Source organism: Pseudophryne corroboree, chromosome 2, assembly GCF_028390025.1.
Source record: "Pseudophryne corroboree isolate aPseCor3 chromosome 2, aPseCor3.hap2, whole genome shotgun sequence".
In the NCBI taxonomy this organism is placed as follows: domain Eukaryota; kingdom Metazoa; phylum Chordata; class Amphibia; order Anura; family Myobatrachidae; genus Pseudophryne; species Pseudophryne corroboree.
The window spans coordinates 169,226,791-169,245,834 of record NC_086445.1 but is presented as its reverse complement, the minus strand read 5'-3'; the positions used below and the strand labels follow the sequence as shown (position 1 = coordinate 169,245,834).

Below are 19,044 nucleotides of genomic sequence, written 5' to 3'. Positions count from 1 at the left end.
TTTTATTTTGTGCTTATTTAGAGTACTATTTTTATATGAATAAAAAAGATTGAATATAAAACCGGTTGTGAAATTATATAACAGTATAGAAATTAGGGTGGAAGCAGCGCTCTCGGTATACTCCCGAGATTGTATCCCGGGGGGTATGTTTATATATCTTTGCCTGAGATATACACTGCGTATACACCTTGCAATGCTCAACCCAGCGATGCAACGATGCAATGTAATTATATATCACATCGGCTGTTCACACTGCACGATTCACTGTAGTACAGTGCAATGTTTCGCTACATGTTTTATGTAAATATACAGCAGGGGACCGTGATATCGTCCCATCTGACGTGCGATGGGAAGATGCAATTAAAGATTGGGAGGGCTGTACCAGAGGTTATGCACAATGGTGGTCATTCCGAGTTGTTCGCTCGCTAGCTGTTTTTAGCAGCCGTGCAAATGCTATGCCGCCTCCCACTGGGAGTGTATTTTAGCTTAGCAGGAGTGCGAACGAAAGGATCGCAGAGAGGCGGCAAAGTTTTTGTGTGCAGTTTTAGAGTAGCTCAACACCTACTCAGCGCGTGCGATCACTTCAGACTATTCAGTTCCTGTTTTGACGTCACAAACACGCCCAGCCACGCCTGCGTTTTTCCTGGCACGCCTGCGTTTTTTTCGAACACTGCCTGAAAACGGTCAGGTGCCACCCAAAAACTCCCACTTCCTGTCAATCACTCTGCGGTCAGCAGTGCGACTGAAAAACTTTGCTAGACCCTGTGTGAAACTACATCGGCCGTTGTAAAAGTACGACGCGCGTGAGCATTGCGCCGCATGCGCAGAAGTGCCGTTTTTTTTTGCCTCATCGCTGCACAGCGAACGAATGCAGCTAGCGATCAACTCGGAATGACCACCAATGTTCCAACATTTTTACCTGAAAATAAAAATCTTTTCAGCTGCTCGGGGGTGCGAATGAAAAAAAATTAATTTGCTAGGAAGGTGCAATGCGAGTTTGGATCTGAACTGCAAATGAAATTCCCTGCACATATTTACTGTGAAAACGGCTCTCAGGACCCAACTCGCACCTAACTGAATTGACCTCACAAAGTCACAGTTCAGCTATAATAGCCATCAGTGCTTCCAAATGTACATATATTGTATAGCAGGTAAATAAAAATAACTTTCTCCCAGTAGCTGGTCTAAGTGTTGACTTCTTTTTGTTTGCAGCTTTTCTCACCTGAAGTGGTCTCAGTGGAGTCTGGCTCAGAAAATATCTTTGGAGGATTTGATATTGAAACTGTGAAAAAGGCGATAAGGAGGGCAAGCAAATTGGTAAGAGGTTATAAATGTGCTGCCTATGATTATACATATGTAGAGTGTTAGATCTGTTGCATCTGCTTAGAGATAGCAAAATCTGCGACCAAACTACTCACATGCTGGAGGCCGCCCAGCATGTGTGTCTCCGCCCCGTGATGCAATCGCATCGAATAGAGGTAGACCCCTGCCTACACAGCATGGCTACTCGCAGGAAATGCAGGTGTCTTCATCAGGCCGCCCCAAAAATGGCCATGACACATCCGAGTTTCCTGCCCCCCCCCCATCCCCCTCCCCCCCCCCCCCTCCCCAACGCCGCATCGCCACCCCTGGACTCTGGTCGCCTGTCAGTCACAATGCGATCGCATCATGCGCACTGTAGCCGCGGTGCATGTGCAGACCTTGTGAATGTGGCACAGCTGCTGTGTTCACCTCTCAATAAGGCACATAGGTCATAAATAATTCTATTACTGCCTGAAAGCTACATTAATTAAAAACACCTGTGAATAAAATGGGAGTGGTACTGGGCCAAAAAGAAAGCAGTCACAGTTATCAAACTGGTAAGTATAAATGATAATGCTGTATTTAGTCCCAGGATTCTGGGACAGCAGACAAATCTGCGTGGCTCGGTGTGTATATAATGCCTCATGCCGCTGGCCCTGGGCACAGTTACTTCTGCCCGCCAAACCATGCCCCTCAGAGTCTCTACTCGCTGCTGGCCCCACTAACTGTGCTCCGCTGCTGCCAGTTCATCTGTATGAGCCTGATCGGAACTGAGAGCTCTGATCGCGGTAGACAACCAGAGCTGCCACCGCCACCATCCGCACGTCAGATGCCCAGCAAATCGTCACTGCCCACATCAAGCTGAGAAAGCCCTAGGCTTGGAAGACATGCCCCTAGGCATTTGCCTAGTTTATCTATGCCTAGGGCCAGCTCTGCTCCTGAGCCCCCTGTTTGTGTTAGAATAGTTCTGATTTGAGGGTCCTGTCGAACTGCTCTTATTTGGGAGGGGCAGTATTTGGGAGGGGCAGCCTACCCTTAAGGTGTGGCCATACCCTCATTGGGGGATAGTCATGCCCTCTGTCCCAATGCACTCAACTGGCATGTTGGGAGGTGAGTCATGTAGGAAAACAAAACGTTTTTAATTGCGAGGTATATGGAGTATTGCACCTGTAACTGGCATGAAGGTCTTTTGAGGGAGCGTGTGTGTGTTACTTTAATTTTCAAATTGTTTTATTATATTTTATTTTCAATTTCCACTCCTTACATGCTAAACAGTAACTGTTAATACATTTTTTGTTTTCGCAATGGCAGAAATGTTCTAAATGCCATGAAAATGGAGCCTCTGTTGGCTGTGATATAAAAAAATGCAAGAAAACATATCACTATGAATGCGTAGAAGATGCAGATGGTAAATGCATAGAAGATCTTGAAAATCAAATATATATGTAAGTTACATTTCATTTGTGTCTAACTTTTCCAAATGTAAGGGGGGCACAGTTAAGAAGCGCGTTTGTAGAAATGGAGTCGTGTCGCCCCCTATTTTCCGGGAGTGGCAAGGCCAGGGTCTGCGTCTCTGGACGCAAACTTCTGGCCTCGCAAGGCGCCCTTTGATGGCCAGCCTGAGTAAGATGAGGCTTACTCATCTGGCTGTCTGCGGGAAACATTGCAACCTCGGTCGCAGCACAAGTGCAGCAAGGTGGTGTCTGACACCTCCTTCTGCATTTGCATTTTTAGTGGACAGACTTTCAAAGCTGCTTGTGTACGGCTTTGCAAATCCATCTACTGCTGAATCGGGCCCTATGTTCTTCATAATATTACCTTAAACAACACTCAGATGTCTGTATACAAAATCCCCTTTCAGTTTCATTCTAACGACATTTGGTCATGCATTTGCCGGGCAACGCCAGGTATTACAGCTAGTTCCTTCGTAAAAATTGGCAATTTCTTATAACGTTTGATAAAAATATAAGCAAGTTAAGTGGCTAAAGACAACTAGCATGGAGTTCCTGGCATAATTTGAGATGGTCATACACTTTAAGATTATCTGTTCAATCTGGCTGGTTGGAATGAAAATCTGGTAATGTGTGGTAACAAATGACAATTGCCCGTTTGCCCCAAGTGCCGGAAAACAGATAAAAATGATAGTTCAGACAAATTGGTTAAATCCATTTTAATTAACCAATTTCCGGTGTTTGGTAGCAAATTGACGATTGTCATTTGCTCCCATACAGTAACAGATTATCGTTCCAACCAGACAGATAATCTTAAAGTGTATGACCGGCTTGTATTGTATTAAAGTATTTGGAAATTGTTTTATAGCCTATTGTTATACAGAGTGTTTTAGGAACCAATGACAATAATTATTTAAAAAATAAGTGAGACAAAGTCTTTATGTCATACAAGTTAGATGATTTCAGGTACACACGTACACAAATGTCTCAGCTAAATATACAGTGCATCCGGAAAGTATTCACAGCGCTTCACTTTTTCCACATTTTGTTACAGACTTATTCCAAAATGGAATAAGTTCATTTCTGCAGCGAGGTACACTGGTATTCCACAGGGAATAACATCGGGGTGTAGAGTACGATCTTGATCCGAGGCACCAACAGGCTAAAAGCTTTGACTGTTCCCAGGATCCATAGCGCCGCCTCCTCTATATCCCCGCCTCCAGGCACTGGAGCTCAGTTTGTAAGTTGGTGCCCTGCAGGCAGAATCACTAACAGGTGGGCTGCTCCAAGGGGCCCTGAAAAGAGCTTTTTTTCTGAAGATTGAAGACTTCAAGGGCCGCAGCATAGCACTGACAAGTGCGGAATGTCAGTCTGACATTAAATGCTGCGGCTCCATCACCTCCTCTGGCGGCGCTGTATACTCCTGTGTCCCTGGTTGCCAGGTACTTACAGCGGAGGGCTCTGGTTCCCGGCGCATAGCACACACATCCACCGCTGCTCTCCAGGATCGCGTGGCCGCATCAGGGAGGAGGTAAGTGGGTCCCCAGGCGGGACCCGCTGCAAACCGCAATCCGGCGCAGCCTGTGGGAGGCGGGCCGCGTGCGCTGGTGTGGGCACTGTGTTGGTACAGGCACCCCACTAGACCACCAGGGCAAGGGCACAGGTCGGGTTTTAACCCGTTTTACAAGGGCCCGCAGTACCCGGTGAGGAAGTCCAGCTAGGGTATATGGCTCCTGCCTGTAGCCCCTCCCCCAGCCCCAGGTGCCATTTTACATAAATGTTCCTGCCCTGGAGCTCATATATCTTCTCCCTCATTCCCTGTGGCAGTGTTTGGCACCATCACACATGCTGGAGCTGCTCTGGGACTGCATGGGCAAAACCTCCTCTGCAAAGCCACCTCTGTAGTCAGCGCTGTGCATTTGCAGGACACTTAAGTATTCTACATGTCTTTTGGCAGTGTTAGTTAAGAAATATTGCATTGTGACCGAGTAATCTGGTACAAATTCCCTGTGATTTACATCCAGTCTTTACTGTGCATAGTTATATCTAGTGACATATATAGCTTTACTCAGTATTACTTACTATTGCTAGTCCAGTGCAGTTTTATTGTTTGTCATAACTTCTGCATTGTATATGTGACTGTGTGTGTACATATACTGTAGCTGCTGTGTGATATCTACTCCGTGTATCTATCTCATAAGTGCTAACCCTATATTCTCTACCCTTAGGGGTGCTACCTGCATCAGGCCTTTTGGTTAATATAGGTGTTTCTCTTACGTCCTAGAGGATGCTGGGGACTCCCTAAGGACCATGGGGTATAGACGGGCTCTGCAGGAGACATGGGCACTCTAAGACTTTAGATGGGTGTGCACTGGCTCCTCCCTCTATGCCCCTCCTCCAGACCTCAGTTAGATCCTGTGCCCAGAGGAGACTGGGTGCATTGCAGGGGAGCTCTCCTGAGTTTCTCTGTAAAAGAATTTTGTTAGGTTTTTTATTTTCAGGGAGCACTGCTGGCAATAGGCTCCCTGCATCGTGGGACTGAGGAGAGAGAAGCAGACCTACTTAAATGATAGGCTCTGCTTCTTAGGCTACTGGACACCATTAGCTCCAGAGGGTCGGAACGCAGGTTTCACCCTCGCCGTTCGTCCCGGAGCCGCGCCGCCGTCCTCCTCACAGAGCCGGAAGATAGAAGCCGGGTGAGTATAAGAAGAAAGAAGACATCAAAGGCGGCAGAAGACTTCAGATCTTCTCTGAGGTAAAGCGCAGCGGTAACGCTGCGCGCCATTGCTCCCACACGCACACACACACACACACACACACACACACACACACACACACACACACACACACACACACACACAGCGGGCACTGAAGGGTGCAGGGCGCAGGGTGGGGTACCCTGGGCAGCAATAAACCTCTTGGACTGGCTATTAGAGTTATATAGGCTGCAGAGGCAGAAGATTATACAATCCCCCGCCAGTGTTAAGAAAATTGAGCGGGACCGAAGCCCGCCGCTGAGGGGGCGGAGCTTTATCCCACAGCACTAACCAGCGCCATTTTCTCCACAGCACATGCAGAGAAGCTGGCTCCCTGGACTCTCCCCTGCTGAACACGGTGACAGAGGGCAAAAAAGAGGGGGGGGGGGGCACTTATAATTGGCGCAGTGAGTTTATATTGATATAGATTTATATATATATATATATATATATATATAAAAGCGCTGTTTATCTGGGAATTCATTTCCAGTGTCAGTTGGCGCTGGGTGTGTGCTGGCATACTCTCTCTCTGTCTCTCCAAAGGGCCTTATTGGGGAACTGTCTCCATATAAACATATCCCTGTGTGTGGGGGGTGTCGGTACGCGTGTGTCGGCATGTCTGAAGCGGAAGGCTCATCTAAGGAGGAGGTGGAGCAGATGATTGTGGTGTCTCCGTCCGCAACGCCGACACCTGATTGGTTGGACATGTGGAATGTGTTAAATGCAAATGTGACTTTGTTACATAAGAGATTAGACAAAGCAGAGTCCAGGGATACTTCAGAGAGTCAATCAATGGCTTTGACGGTGTCACAGGGCCCTTCAGGGTCTCAAAAACGTCCACTATCCCAAATAGCAGACACTGATACCGACACGGAGTCTGACTCCAGTGTCGACTACGATGAAGCAAGGTTACACCCAAGGGTGGCCAAAAGTATTCATTATATGATTATTGCAATAAAAGATGTTTTGCATATCACAGATGACCCCTCTGTCCCTGACACAAGGGTACTCAATGTTTAAGGAAAAGAAACCTGAGGTAACGTTTCCCCCATCTCATGAGCTTAACGCGTTATGTGAAAAGGCTTGGGAAACCCCAGACAAAAAACTACAGATTCACAAAAGAATTCTTATGGCGTAACCTTTCCCTGCACAGGACAGGGTACGGTGGGAGGGTGGACAAGGCTTTAACGCGCTTATCCAAGAAGGTGGCGCTACCGTCTCCAGACATGGCAGCCTTCAAGGATCCTGCTGATCACAGACAGGAAACGACTCTAAAATCAATTTATACACATACGGGCGCTTTGCTCAGACCGGCAATAGCATCGGCTTGGGTTTGCAGCGCAGTAGCAGCTTGGACAGATACATTGTCAGCTGACATTGATACCCTAGATAGGGATACCGTTTTATTGACCCTAGGTCACATTAAGGACGCAGTATTATATATAAGAGACGCTCAGAGAGACGTTGGGCTGCTAGGTTCGAAGGCCAACGCCATGGCGATTTCTGCTAGGCAAGCACTGTGGACCCGCCAATGGACGGGTGATGCCGACTCAAAGAGGCATATGGAAGTTTTGCCTTACAAGGGTGAGGTTTTATTTGGGGAAGGTCTCGCGGACCTGGTTTCCACAGCTACCGCGGGTAAATCTACCTTTTTGCCTTATGTTCCCTACAGCAAAAGAAAACACCACAGTATCAGATGCAGTCCTTTCGGACGCATAAGTCCAGAAGAGGTCGGGGCTCTTCATTCCTCGCCAGAGGTAAGGGTAGAGGGAAAAGAATGCCGGCTACGGCCAGTTCCCAGGAGCAGAAGTCCTCCCCGGCTTCTACTCCCCGGCTTCTACTAAATCCACCGCATGACGCTGGGGCTCCACTGAGGGAGTCAGCACCGGTGGGGGCACGTCTTCGACTCTTCAGCCACGTCTGGGTTCAGTCGGACGTGGATCCTTGGGCGATGGAAATTGTATCCCAAGGCTACAAGCTAGAATTCGAAGACGTGCCTCCTCGCCGATTCTTCAAATCGGCTTTACCAGCTTCAACCCCAGAGAGGGACATCGTTTTAGCTGCAATTCAAAAGCTGTGTCTACAGCAAGTGATTATCAAGGTTCCCCTAATACAACAGGGAAAAGGGTACTATTCAACCCTGTTTGTGGTCCCGAAACCAAATGGCTCGGTCAGACCCATTCTAAATCTAAAATCCCTGAACTTAAAAAGGTTCAAGTTCAAGATGGAATCGCTCAGGGCAGTTATCTCCAGCCTGGAAGGGGGGGATTTTATGGTGTCACTAGACATAAAGGATGCATACCTTCATGTCCCCATTTCTCTGACGTCCTAGTGGATGCTGGGGACTCCGTAAGGACCATGGGGAATAGACGGGCTCCGCAGGAGACTGGGCACTCTAAGAAAGATTCAGGACTATCTGGTGTGCACTGGCTCCTCCCCCTATGACCCTCCTCCAAGCCTCAGTTAGATTTCTGTGCCCGGCCGAGCTGGATGCACACTAGGGGCTCTCCTGAGCTCCTAGAAAGAAAGTATAGTTTAGGTTTTTTATTTTACAGTGAGACCTGCTGGCAACAGGCTCACTGCAGTGAGGGACTAAGGGGAGAAGAAGCGAACCTACCTAACTGGTGGTAGCTTGGGCTTCTTAGGCTACTGGACACCATTAGCTCCAGAGTGATCGAACACAAGACCCGACCTCGTCGTCCGTTCCCGGAGCCGCACCGCCGTCCCCCTTACAGAGCCAGAAGCAAGAAGGTCCGGAAAATCGGCGGCTGAAGACTTCTGTTTTCCTCCAAGGTAGCGCACAGCACTGCAGCTGTGCGCCATTGCTCCTCATGCACACCACACACTTCGGTCACTGATGGGTGCAGGGCGCTGGGGGGGGGGGCGCCCTGAGCAGCAATAATATACACCTTGGCTGGCAAACTAACACCATATATAGCCCCAGGGGCTATATAGGTGTAAATTAACCCCTGCCAGACGTTTTAAAATAGCGGGAGAAAGCCCGCCGAAAAAGGGGCGGAGCCTTCTCCCTCAGCACACTGGCGCCATTTTCCCTCACAGCTTCGCTGGAAGGATCGCTCCCTGGCTCTCCCCTGCAGTCCTGCACTACAGAAAGGGTAAAAAAGAGAGGGGGGGGCACAATTTAGGCGCAGTATACAATATATATGCAGCTATAAGGGAAAACACTTTTATAAGGTGATATCCCTGTGCTATATAGCGCTCTGGTGTGTGCTGGCATACTCTCCCTCTGTCTCCCCAAAGGGCTTTGTGGGGTCCTGTCCTCTGTCAGAGCATTCCCTGTGTGTGTGCTGTGTGTCGGTACTGCTGTATCGACATGTATGATGAGGATAATGATGTGGAGGCGGAGCAAATGCCTGTGAATGTGATGTCACCCCCTGCGGGGTCGACACCTGTGTGGATGGACTTATGGAAGGAATTACGTGACAGTGTCAGCTCCTTACATAAAAGGTTTGACGACATAGGACAGCCGGCTTCTCAGCTTGTGCCTGTCCAAGCGTCTCAAATGTCATCAGGGGCTGTAAAACGCCCGCTACCTCAGATGACAGATACAGATGTCGACACGGATACCGACTCCAGTGTCGACGACGATGAGACTAGTGTACCCTCCAATAGGTCCACCCGTTACATGATTGAGGCAATGAAAAATGTATAACACATTTCTGATAATACCCCAGGTACCACAAAAAAGGGTATTATGTTTGGTGAGAAAAAACTACCAGTAGTTTTTCCTGCATCTGAGGAATTAAATGAGGTGTGTGAGGAAGCGTGGTCTTCCCCAGATAAGAAATTAATAGTTTCTAAACGGTTATTGGCAGCGTACCCTTTCCCGCCAGAGGATAGGTCACGTTGGGAAACACCCCCTAGGGTAGATAAAGCGCTGACACGCTTATCAAAAAAGGTGGCACTACCGTCTCCGGATACGGCCGCCCTAAAGGAACCTGCTGATAGAAAGCAGGAACATACCCTTAAAGCTATATACACACACACCGGCATTATATTGAGACCCGCTATTGCATCGGCTTGGATGTGCAGTGCTGCAGCTGCGTGGTCAGATTCCCTGTCGGATAACATTGATACCATGGATAGGGACAATATTTTGCTGACGATAGAGCATATAAAAGACGCCGTCTTATACATGCGTGATGCACAGAGGGATATTTGCCGGCTGGCATCAAAAATAAGCGCTATGTCCATTGCCGCCAGAAGGGGGTTATGGACTCGGCAATGGTCAGGCGATGCCGACTCGAAGCGGCACATGGAAGTTTTGCCCTATAAAGGGATGGAACTTTTTGGGGATGGTCTGTCAGACCTCGTTTCCACAGCTACTGCTGGGAAATCGACCTTTTTGCCACAGGCTACCCCACAGCAAAAGAAAGCAACGTATTATCAGGTACAGTCCTTTCGGCCCCAGAAAAATAAGAGGGCTAGAGGCTCATCCTTTCTGCCGAGGGGCAGAGGTAGGGGGAAAAAGCTGCAGCACACAGCTAGTTCCAAGAGCAGAAGTCCTCCCCTGCGTCCGGTAAGTCCACAGCATGACGCTGGGGCTGCTCAGGCGGACCCGGGTACGGTGGGGGCCCGTCTCAGGAATTTCAGCACACAGTGGGCTCTCTCACAGGTGGATCCCTGGGTCCTTCAAGTAGTGTCTCAGGGGTACAGGCTGGAATTCAAAACGTCTCCCCCCTGCCGTTTCCTAATATCTGCCTTACCGGCAACTCCCTCTGCCAGGGAGGCAGTGTTGGTGGCTATTCAAAAACTATATTCACAGCAAGTGATTGTCAAGGTACCCCTCCTTCAACAGGGAAAGGGTTACTATTCCACAATGTTTGTGGTACCGAAACCGGACGGTTCGGTGAGACCCATCTTAAATTTAAAAGCCTTGAACACTTATATCAAAAGGTTCAAGTTCAAGATGGAATCGCTCAGGGCGGTTATTGCGAGCCTGGACGAGGGGGATTACATGGTCTCCCTGGACATCAAGGATGCGTACCTGCATGTCCCTATTTACCCTCCGCACCAGGAGTACCTCAGATTTGTGGTACAGGACTGTCACTATCAGTTCCAGACGCTGCCGTTTGGGTTATCCACAGCACCGAGGGTCTTTACCAAGGTAATGGCCGAAATGATGATACTCCTTCGCAAGAAGGGAGTTTTAATTATCCCATACTTGGACGATCTCCTGATAAAGGCGAGGTCCAGAGAACAGTTGGTAGTGGGGGTAGCACTTTCTCGGGAAGTGCTACAACAGCACGGCTGGATTCTCAATATTCCAAAGTCACAGCTGGTCCCGACGACACGTCTTCTGTTCCTGGGAATGATTCTGGACACAGACCAGAAAAGAGTGTTTCTTCCAGTGGAAAAAGCCGAGGAGTTGTCATCTCTAGTCAGAGACATCCTAAAACCAGGACAGGTGTCGGTACATCAATGCACACGAGTCCTGGGAAAAATGGTAGCTTCGTACGAAGCAATCCCATTCGGAAGGTTCCACGCAAGGACGTTCCAGTGGGACCTGTTGGACAAATGGTCCGGGTCCCATCTCCAGATGCAACAGCGGATAACCCTGTCGGCAAGGACCAGGGTGTCGCTGCTGTGGTGGCTGCAGAGGGCTCATCTACTAGAGGGCCGCAGATTCGGAATACAGGACTGGGTCCTGGTGACCACGGATGCCAGCCTTCGGGGCTGGGGTGCAGTCACACAGGGAAGAAATTTCCAAGGACTGTGGTCAAATCGGGAGATTTCGCTTCACATAAATATTCTGGAGCTAAGGGCCATTTACAATGCCCTAAGCCAAGCAAGGCCCCTGCTTCAGAACCAGCCGGTACTGATCCAATCAGACAACATCACGGCGGTCGCCCATGTAAACAGACAGGGCGGCACAAGAAGCAGGATGGCGATGGCAGAAGCCACAAGGATTCTCCGATGGGCAGAGAATCATGTGTTGGCACTGACAGCAGTGTTCATTCCGGGAGTGGACAACTGGGAAGCAGACTTCCTCAGCAGGCACGACCTCCACCCGGGAGAATGGGGACTTCATCCAGAAGTCTTCCAAATGCTGGTAGACCGTTGGGAAAGACCACAGGTGGACATGATGGTGTCCCGCCTCAACAAAAAGTTGAAAAGATATTGCGCCAGGTCAAGGGACCCTCAGGCGATCGCTGTGGACGCTCTAGTGACACCGTGGGTGTACCAGTCGGTTTATGTGTTTCCTCCTCTGCCTCTCATTCCCAAGGTACTGAGAATAATAAGAAAGCGAGGAGTGAAAACTATACTCGTAGTTCCGGATTGGCCAAGAAGAGCTTAGTACCCGGAACTTCAAGAGATGCTTGCAGAGGACCCTTGGCCTCTGCCGCTCAGACAAGACCTGCTGCAGCAGGGACCCTGTCTGTTCCAAGACTTACCGCGGCTATGTTTGACGGCATGGCGGTTGAATTCCGGATCCTAAAGGAAAAGGGCATTCCGGAGGAAGTCATCCCTACCCTGATCAAAGCCAGGAAGGATGTCACCGCAAAACATTATCGCCGCATTTGGCGAAAATATGTTGCGTGGTGTGAGGCCAAGAAGGCCCCGGCGGAGGAATTTCAGCTGGGTCGATTCCTGCATTTCCTGCAAGCAGGGGTGACGTTGGGCCTCAAATTGCGGTCCATTAAGGTCCAGATTTCGGCTCTGTCGATTTTCTTCCAAAAAGAACTGGCTTCACTGCCTGAAGTTCAGACGTTTGTCAAAGGAGTTCTGCATATTCAGCCTCCTTTTGTGGCCCCAGTGGCACCTTGGGATCTCAATGTGGTTTTGGAATTCCTGAAATCACATTGGTTCGAGCCACTTAAGACTGTGGATTTGAAATATCTCACGTGGAAAGTGGTCATGTTGTTGGCCCTGGCTTCGGCCAGGCGAGTATCAGAATTGGCGGCTTTGTCTTGTAAAAGTCCTTATCTGATTTTCCATATGGATAGGGCAGAGTTGAGGACTCGTCCTCAGTTTCTCCCGAAGGTGGTCTCAGCTTTTCACTTGAACCAACCTATTGTGGTGCCTGCGGCTACTAAGGACTTGGAGTATTCCAAGTTACTGGACGTAGTCAGGGCCCTGAAAATGTATGTTTCCAGAACGGCTGGAGTCAGGAAGACTGACTCGCTGTTTATCCTGTATGCACCCAACAAGCTGGGTGCTCCTGCTTCTAAGCAGTCTATCACGCGCTGGATTTGTAGCACTATTCAGCTGGCGCATTCTGCGGTGGGATTACCGCAGCCTAAATCAGTGAAAGCCCATTCCACAAGGAAGGTGGGCTCATCTTGGGCGGCTGCCCGAGGGGTCTCGGCTTTACAACTTTGCCGAGCTGCTACTTGGTCAGGGGCAAACACGTTTGCAAAATTCTACAAATTTGATACCATGGCTGAGGAGGACCTGGAGTTCTCTCATTCGGTGCTGCAGAGTCATCCGCACTCTCCCGCCCGTTTGGGAGCTTTGGTATAATCCCCATGGTCCTTACGGAGTCCCCAGCATCCACTAGGACGTCAGAGAAAATAAGAATTTACTCACCGGTAATTCTATTTCTCGTAGTCCGTAGTGGATGCTGGGCGCCCATCCCAAGTGCGGATTGTCTGCAATACTTGTAAATAGTTATTGTTACTATAATCGGGTTGTTATTGCGAGCCATCGGTTCAGAGGCTCCATTGTTATCATACTGTTAACCGGGGTTCCTATCACGAGTTATATGGTGTGATTGGTGTGGCTGGTATGAGTCTTGCCCGGGATTCAAAAATCCTTCCTTATTGTGTCAGCTCTTCCGGGCACAGTTCCTAACTGAGGCTTGGAGGAGGGTCATAGGGGGAGGAGCCAGTGCACACCAGATAGTCCTGAATCTTTCTTTAGAGTGCCCAGTCTCCTGCGGAGCCCGTCTATTCCCCATGGTCCTTACGGAGTCCCCAGCATCCACTACGGACTACGAGAAATAGAATTACCGGTGAGTAAATTCTTATTATATCCTCCTAATCAGGCATACCTGAGATTCGCTGTACAGGACTGTCTTTACCAGTTTTAGACGTTGTCGTTTGGGCTTTCCACGGCCCCGAGGGTTTTCACCAAGGTAATGGCGGAAATGATGGTGCTCCTGCGCAGGCAAGGAGTCACAATTATCCCGTACTTGGACGATCTCCTGATAAAAGCGAGATCAAAGGAACAGTTGCAGAAAAGCGTGTCGCTCTCTCTGAGAGTGCTGCAGCAGCATGGCCGGATTCTAAATCTACCAAAGTCACAGTTGGTTCCAACGACTCGGCTATCTTTCTTAGGCATGATTCTGGTCACAGAACAAAGGAGGGTTTTTCTCCCGATGGAAAAAGCCCAGGAACTCCAGAACATGATCAGAGACCTGTTAAAACCAAAAAGAGTGTCAGTCCATCAATGCACTCGAGTACTGGGGAAAATGGTGGCGACCTACGAGGCCATCCCCTTCGGCAGGTTTCATGCGAGGACTTTTCAGTGGGACCTTCTGGGCAAGTGGTCCGGGTCCCATCTTCAAATACATCAGAAAATAACCCTGTCCCCCAGGGCCAGGGTGTCTCTCCTGTGGTGGCTGCAGAGTGCTCACCTTCTAGAGGGTCGCAGGTTCGGCATTCAAGACTGGGTTCTGGTGACCACGGACGCGAGCCTCCGAGGATGGGGAGCAGTCACACAAGGAAGGAATTTTCAGCGACTGTGGTCAAGCCAAGAGGCTTGCCTACACATCAACATACTGGAATTAAGGGCCATATACAACGGCCTACCACAAGCGGAGAATCTTCTTCGCGATCTACTGGTTCTGATTCAATCAGACAACGTCACAGCCGTGGCTCATGTAAACCGCCAAGGCGGGACAAGGAGCAGAGTGGCAATGGCGGAAGCCACCAGGATTCTGCGCTGGGCGGAAAATCACGTAAGCGCTCTGTCAGCGGTATTCATTCCGGGAGTGGACAACTGGGAAGCAGACTTCCTCAGCAGACACGATCTCCACCCAGGAGAGTGGGGACTTCATCAAGAAGTTTTTGCAGAAATAACAAGTCTTTGGGGACTTCCTCATATAGACATGATGGCGTCACGCCTCAACAAGAAACTTCGGAGGTATTATGCCAGGTCAACGGACTCTCAGGCAGTAGCGGTGGACGCCCTGGTGACACCATGGGTGTTTCAGTCGGTCTATGTGTTCCCTCCTCTTCCTCTCATCTCAAAAATATTGAGAATCATAAGACGAAAACGAGTGCAGACAATACTCATTGTTCCAGATTGGCCTCGAAGGGCCTGGTATTCAGATCTTCAGGAGATGCTCACAGACGATCCATGGCCTCTTCCTCTCAGGGAGGACCTGTTGCAGCAGGGGCCTTACGTGTTCCAAGACTTACTGCAGTTACGTTTGACGGCATGGCGGTTGAACACCGAATCCTAGCTGGTAAAGGTATTCCGGAAGATGTCATCCCTACTCTGATAAAGGCTAGGAAGGAGGTGACGGCGAAACATTATCACCGTATCTGGAGGAAGTATGTATCTTGGTGTGAAGCCAAGAAGGCTCCTACGGAAGATTTCCACTTGCACCGTTTTCTCCACTTTCTACAGACAGGAGTGGATATGGGCCTAAAGTTAGGCTCCATTAAGGTACAGATTTCGGCCCTATCAATATTCTTTCAGAAGGAATTGGCTTCTCTTCCAGAAGTCCAGACTTTTGTAAAGGGATTGCTGCACATCGAGCCTCCTTTTGTGCCCCCAGTAGCACCTTGGGACCTTAACGTGGTGTTACAGTTCCTAAAATCTCACTGGTTTGAGCCTCTTCAAACAGTTGAATTAAAATTTCTCACTTGCAAGGTGGTCATGTTGTTGGCATTGGCATCTGCAAGGCGGGTGTCCGAATTAGCGGCCTTGTCTCATAAGAGCCCCTATCTCATCTTCCATGTGGATAGAGCTGAGTTGAGTTGAGGACTCGTCCTCAATTTTTGCCTAAGGTGGTGTCATCGTTTCATATGAACCAGCCTATTGTGGTGCCTGTGGCTACGGGAGACTTGGAGGATTCCAAGTCCCTTGATGTAGTCCGGTCCTTAAAAATTTACGTAGCCATGCTGGCTCGGATTAGGAAAACAGAGGCACTGTTTGTCCTGTATGCAGCCAACAAGGTTGGCGCTCCTGCTTCTAAGCAGACTATCGCTCGCTGGCTCATTCTACGGCTGGATTGCCATTACCAAATTCGGTAAAGGCCCATTCCACTAGGAAGGTGGGCTCTTCTTGGGTGGCCGCCCGAGGCGTCTCGGCTTTACAGCTTTGCCGAGCAGCTACTTCAAACACCTTTGCAAAATTCTACAAGTTTGATACCCTGGCTGATGAGGACCTCATGTTTGCTCAATCGGTGCTGTAGAGTCATCCGCACTCTCCCGCCCGTTTTGGAGCTTTGGTATAATCCTCATGGTCCTTACGGAGTTCCCAGCATCCTCTAGGACGTAAGAGAAAATAAGATTTTAAACCTACCGGTAAATCTTTTTCTCTTAGTCCGTAGAGGATGCTGGGCGCCCGTCCAAGTGCGGACATTTTTCTGCATGACTTGTATATAGTTGTTGCTTACATAAGGGTTATGTTACAGTTAAGATCAGTCGTTGGCTGATACTGTTTTGTTTCATACTGTTAACTGGTTGCGTATATTCCAGGTTATACGGTGTGGATGGTGTGGGCTGGTATGAATCTTGCCCTTAGATTAACAAAAATCCTTTCCTCATACTGTCCGTCTCCTATGGGCACAGTTTCTCTAACTGAGGTCTGGAGGAGGGGCATAGAGGGAGGAGCCAGTGCACACCCATCTAAAGTTCTTTATTGTCCCCATGTCTCCTGCGGAGCCCATCTATACCCCATGGTCCTTACGGAGTCCCCAGCATCCTCTACGGACTAGGAGAAAAATATTTACCGGTAGGTTTAAAATCTTATTTTTTCACAGGATATAATTGTATAGTATTTTTCCCTGTGCTTTTCAGTCACCATTTGCCACTTGAATCCTCTGTTTGTGCATTACACTGTACAGGGGGTTCTTGTTTGGGTACATTTTCTGCATTAATTGTACTGCGTTGCCCTTGGATTAGCCTTTCTATCATGTCGGCTACAAGGGGTGACGGTTCCGTGGTTGATCCCGCCAGTCGCTGTGGTGATGTCATGGACTCCTTAGAGGATAACATTGCAGCTGATGGCTCAATTGCTGGGGGCTCTTTACCTTCCAGTCAGGTTGTAGCAACGGGGGCACATTCAGACCGACCTTGGGCTACTTTCTCTACATTGCTGAATACGCTTGTAACTAGACTCACGCCCCCTATGGGACTACCTGTGCCTTTACAGCTACAATTTGTCCCATGGGCAGGCACTCTGTCCACTGAGTTACAGCAATTCCATCAGACAATGGCTAAGCAGATACCTGGCCCTTGCCCGCCTAAGGACAAGGGGCCCTCTAAGTGGGCCCTTACTTCCTTGCAATCCACTCGGATACCTCTTCTTATGAAGAGGGTGCGTATACTGACCCCTCAGACACTGATGCAGATACTTCTGATGGGGAATCTGTTTCACAGGTGGATGTTCCTGATCTCTTGGAGGCTATTAGGCTGATTCTCCAAATAGATGAAGACACAGAATCTCAAGAGACCTCTAAAAAACCTGATAGTTTCAAACGTCAGAAGGTCGCTAAACTTGTTTTACCTCATTCTGACCATTTGGTTGACATACATCAGGAATCCTGGGAGTGTCCAGGGAAAAAGTTTACACCTCATAAGAAAATGCTAGCTCGCTATCCTCTTGCCGCAAAGCTAAATAAAAATTGGGAAACACTGCCTCCAAAGGACTCATAAGTCGCACGGCTGGTGGTTTCTTCTGCTCTGCCTTTCACTACCGTCACTTCTCTGAAAGAACCAACGTATAAGCGTGTGGAGGGCTGCTTGATGTCTATTTATACCCTCGCTGGAGCTGTGCATAGGGGTTCACTACGATCTGCCGGCGGCCGGCCTCCCGGCGACCAGCATACCGGCGCCGGGAGGCCGGCCGCCGGCTTACCGACAGTGTGGCGAGCGCAAATGAGCCCCTTGCGGGCACGGTGGCACGCTACGCGTGCCACACTATTTTATTCTCCCTCCAGGGGGGTCGTTGACCCCCACGAGGGAGAATAAGTGTCGGTATGCCGGCTGTCGGGCTCCCGGCGCCGGTATGCTGGTCGCCGGGAGCCCGACCGCCGGCATACTGAAGACCACCCGTGCATAGACCTACTATTGCGGCCTCTTAGGCTGCTGAAGCCATCACGGCTTGGGTTCAGGAGGTGGAAGCGGAACTGCCGTCTAACTTTACTGATAATGCTAAACAATGTCTCTCGTATATTGTTACGGCTTCTCAATACATTCAGGAGGCGTCTTCTGATGCTGGTGTTCTGGCGACCAAAGCGGCTACTACGTCCATTCTAGCTCGCCGGATCCTGTGGTTATGATCCTGGTCAGTGGATCTGGACTCTTAAGAAAACTCTGGAGGTTCTCCCTTTTAAGGGGAATATTCTTTTTGGGGAACTCAACAAAATTGTTGCTGATCTTGCCTCTGCTAAGACTGCATGTCTGCCTAGTACTGCTCCTTCAACTGCGAAGGCTAAGAGTGCTTCCTTTCGACCTCCAGGTAAAGCAAAGGGTAAGACATACCCGAAACAGTCACGCACTTCCAAGTCCAGTAAACCCAAGCTTAAAAGAGCCTGGGCCGCTCGTCAGCCTGCTTCCAAATCTGACAAGCCTGCTGCATGATGGGGCGGGTCTCCCTCTGGGGGATCCCAGGGTGGGAGGCCGACTTCTAGGGTTTGCTCAGGCATGGTTACAGACCACTTCAGACGCTTGGGTACGGGAAGTCGTCACTCACGGATACGCCATCTCCTTCCAGAAGCATCCCCCTCGTCAGTTTTGCTCAACAAACATCCCTTCGGATCCGGTGAAAGCAAACGCTCTACAGGTGGTTGTCACAACTGAGGGTTTTGGCTGACAGGAGAAAGCCTCAGTTGTAGGGGCTGAGAGGAACTTAAACCGGGGAGGTTTAATCAGACCCCTGGACATGTAAGTGTTAAAAGGAAACCCGAAGGTGTGACCATGACAACCAGGTAAAAGTCAAAATAAAAGTTTATTAACAGACTCCGTGTAAACAAACAGCATTCAAGGTAAATAATGGCAGTAATAAATAATATGATTCCTGGAGCACTCTGACCATAAAATGGTTACACAGGACACTGGTAGGTAAGAACAGCTGTTACAGTCCTTAGATGGAATAACCTTACCAGGCCTGGCTGTAGTAGTGAAGATATCCAAGGAACATGCCAGTAGATGGAACAGATGAAGTTGGTAACTTGAATCAGCTGTTGTAATTGCTGGATGGAACCAGCCAGGTGGTAAGACACGGAGTGGATGCGGAATGGAATCAGCCAGATGATAAAGTCACTGAATGAATGCTGGGTGAAACCAGCCAGGTGATGAAACACGGAGTGAATATAGTAAGATGCTAGGGAGCGTGGA

The 19,044-nt window shown here is 49.3% G+C and overlaps 1 protein-coding gene across 6 annotated transcripts in view; it reads left to right on the top strand.

The window, feature by feature from the left end:
• LOC135006019 (uncharacterized) overlaps window positions 1-19,044 on the top strand; it is a 425,336-nt gene that overhangs the window by 40,414 nt on the left and 365,878 nt on the right. For 5 of the 6 annotated variants that reach the window (XM_063951982.1, XM_063951983.1, XM_063951988.1 and 2 more), the window contains exons 2-3: window positions 1,213-1,317; window positions 2,614-2,747. In XM_063951982.1, the coding sequence (XP_063808052.1) occupies window positions 1,213-1,317; window positions 2,614-2,747 (239 nt within the window). Of the gene's footprint in view, window positions 1-1,212; window positions 1,318-2,613; window positions 2,748-19,044 lie in introns of those variants that run through there. The other variant, XM_063951984.1, reaches the window with a different exon arrangement.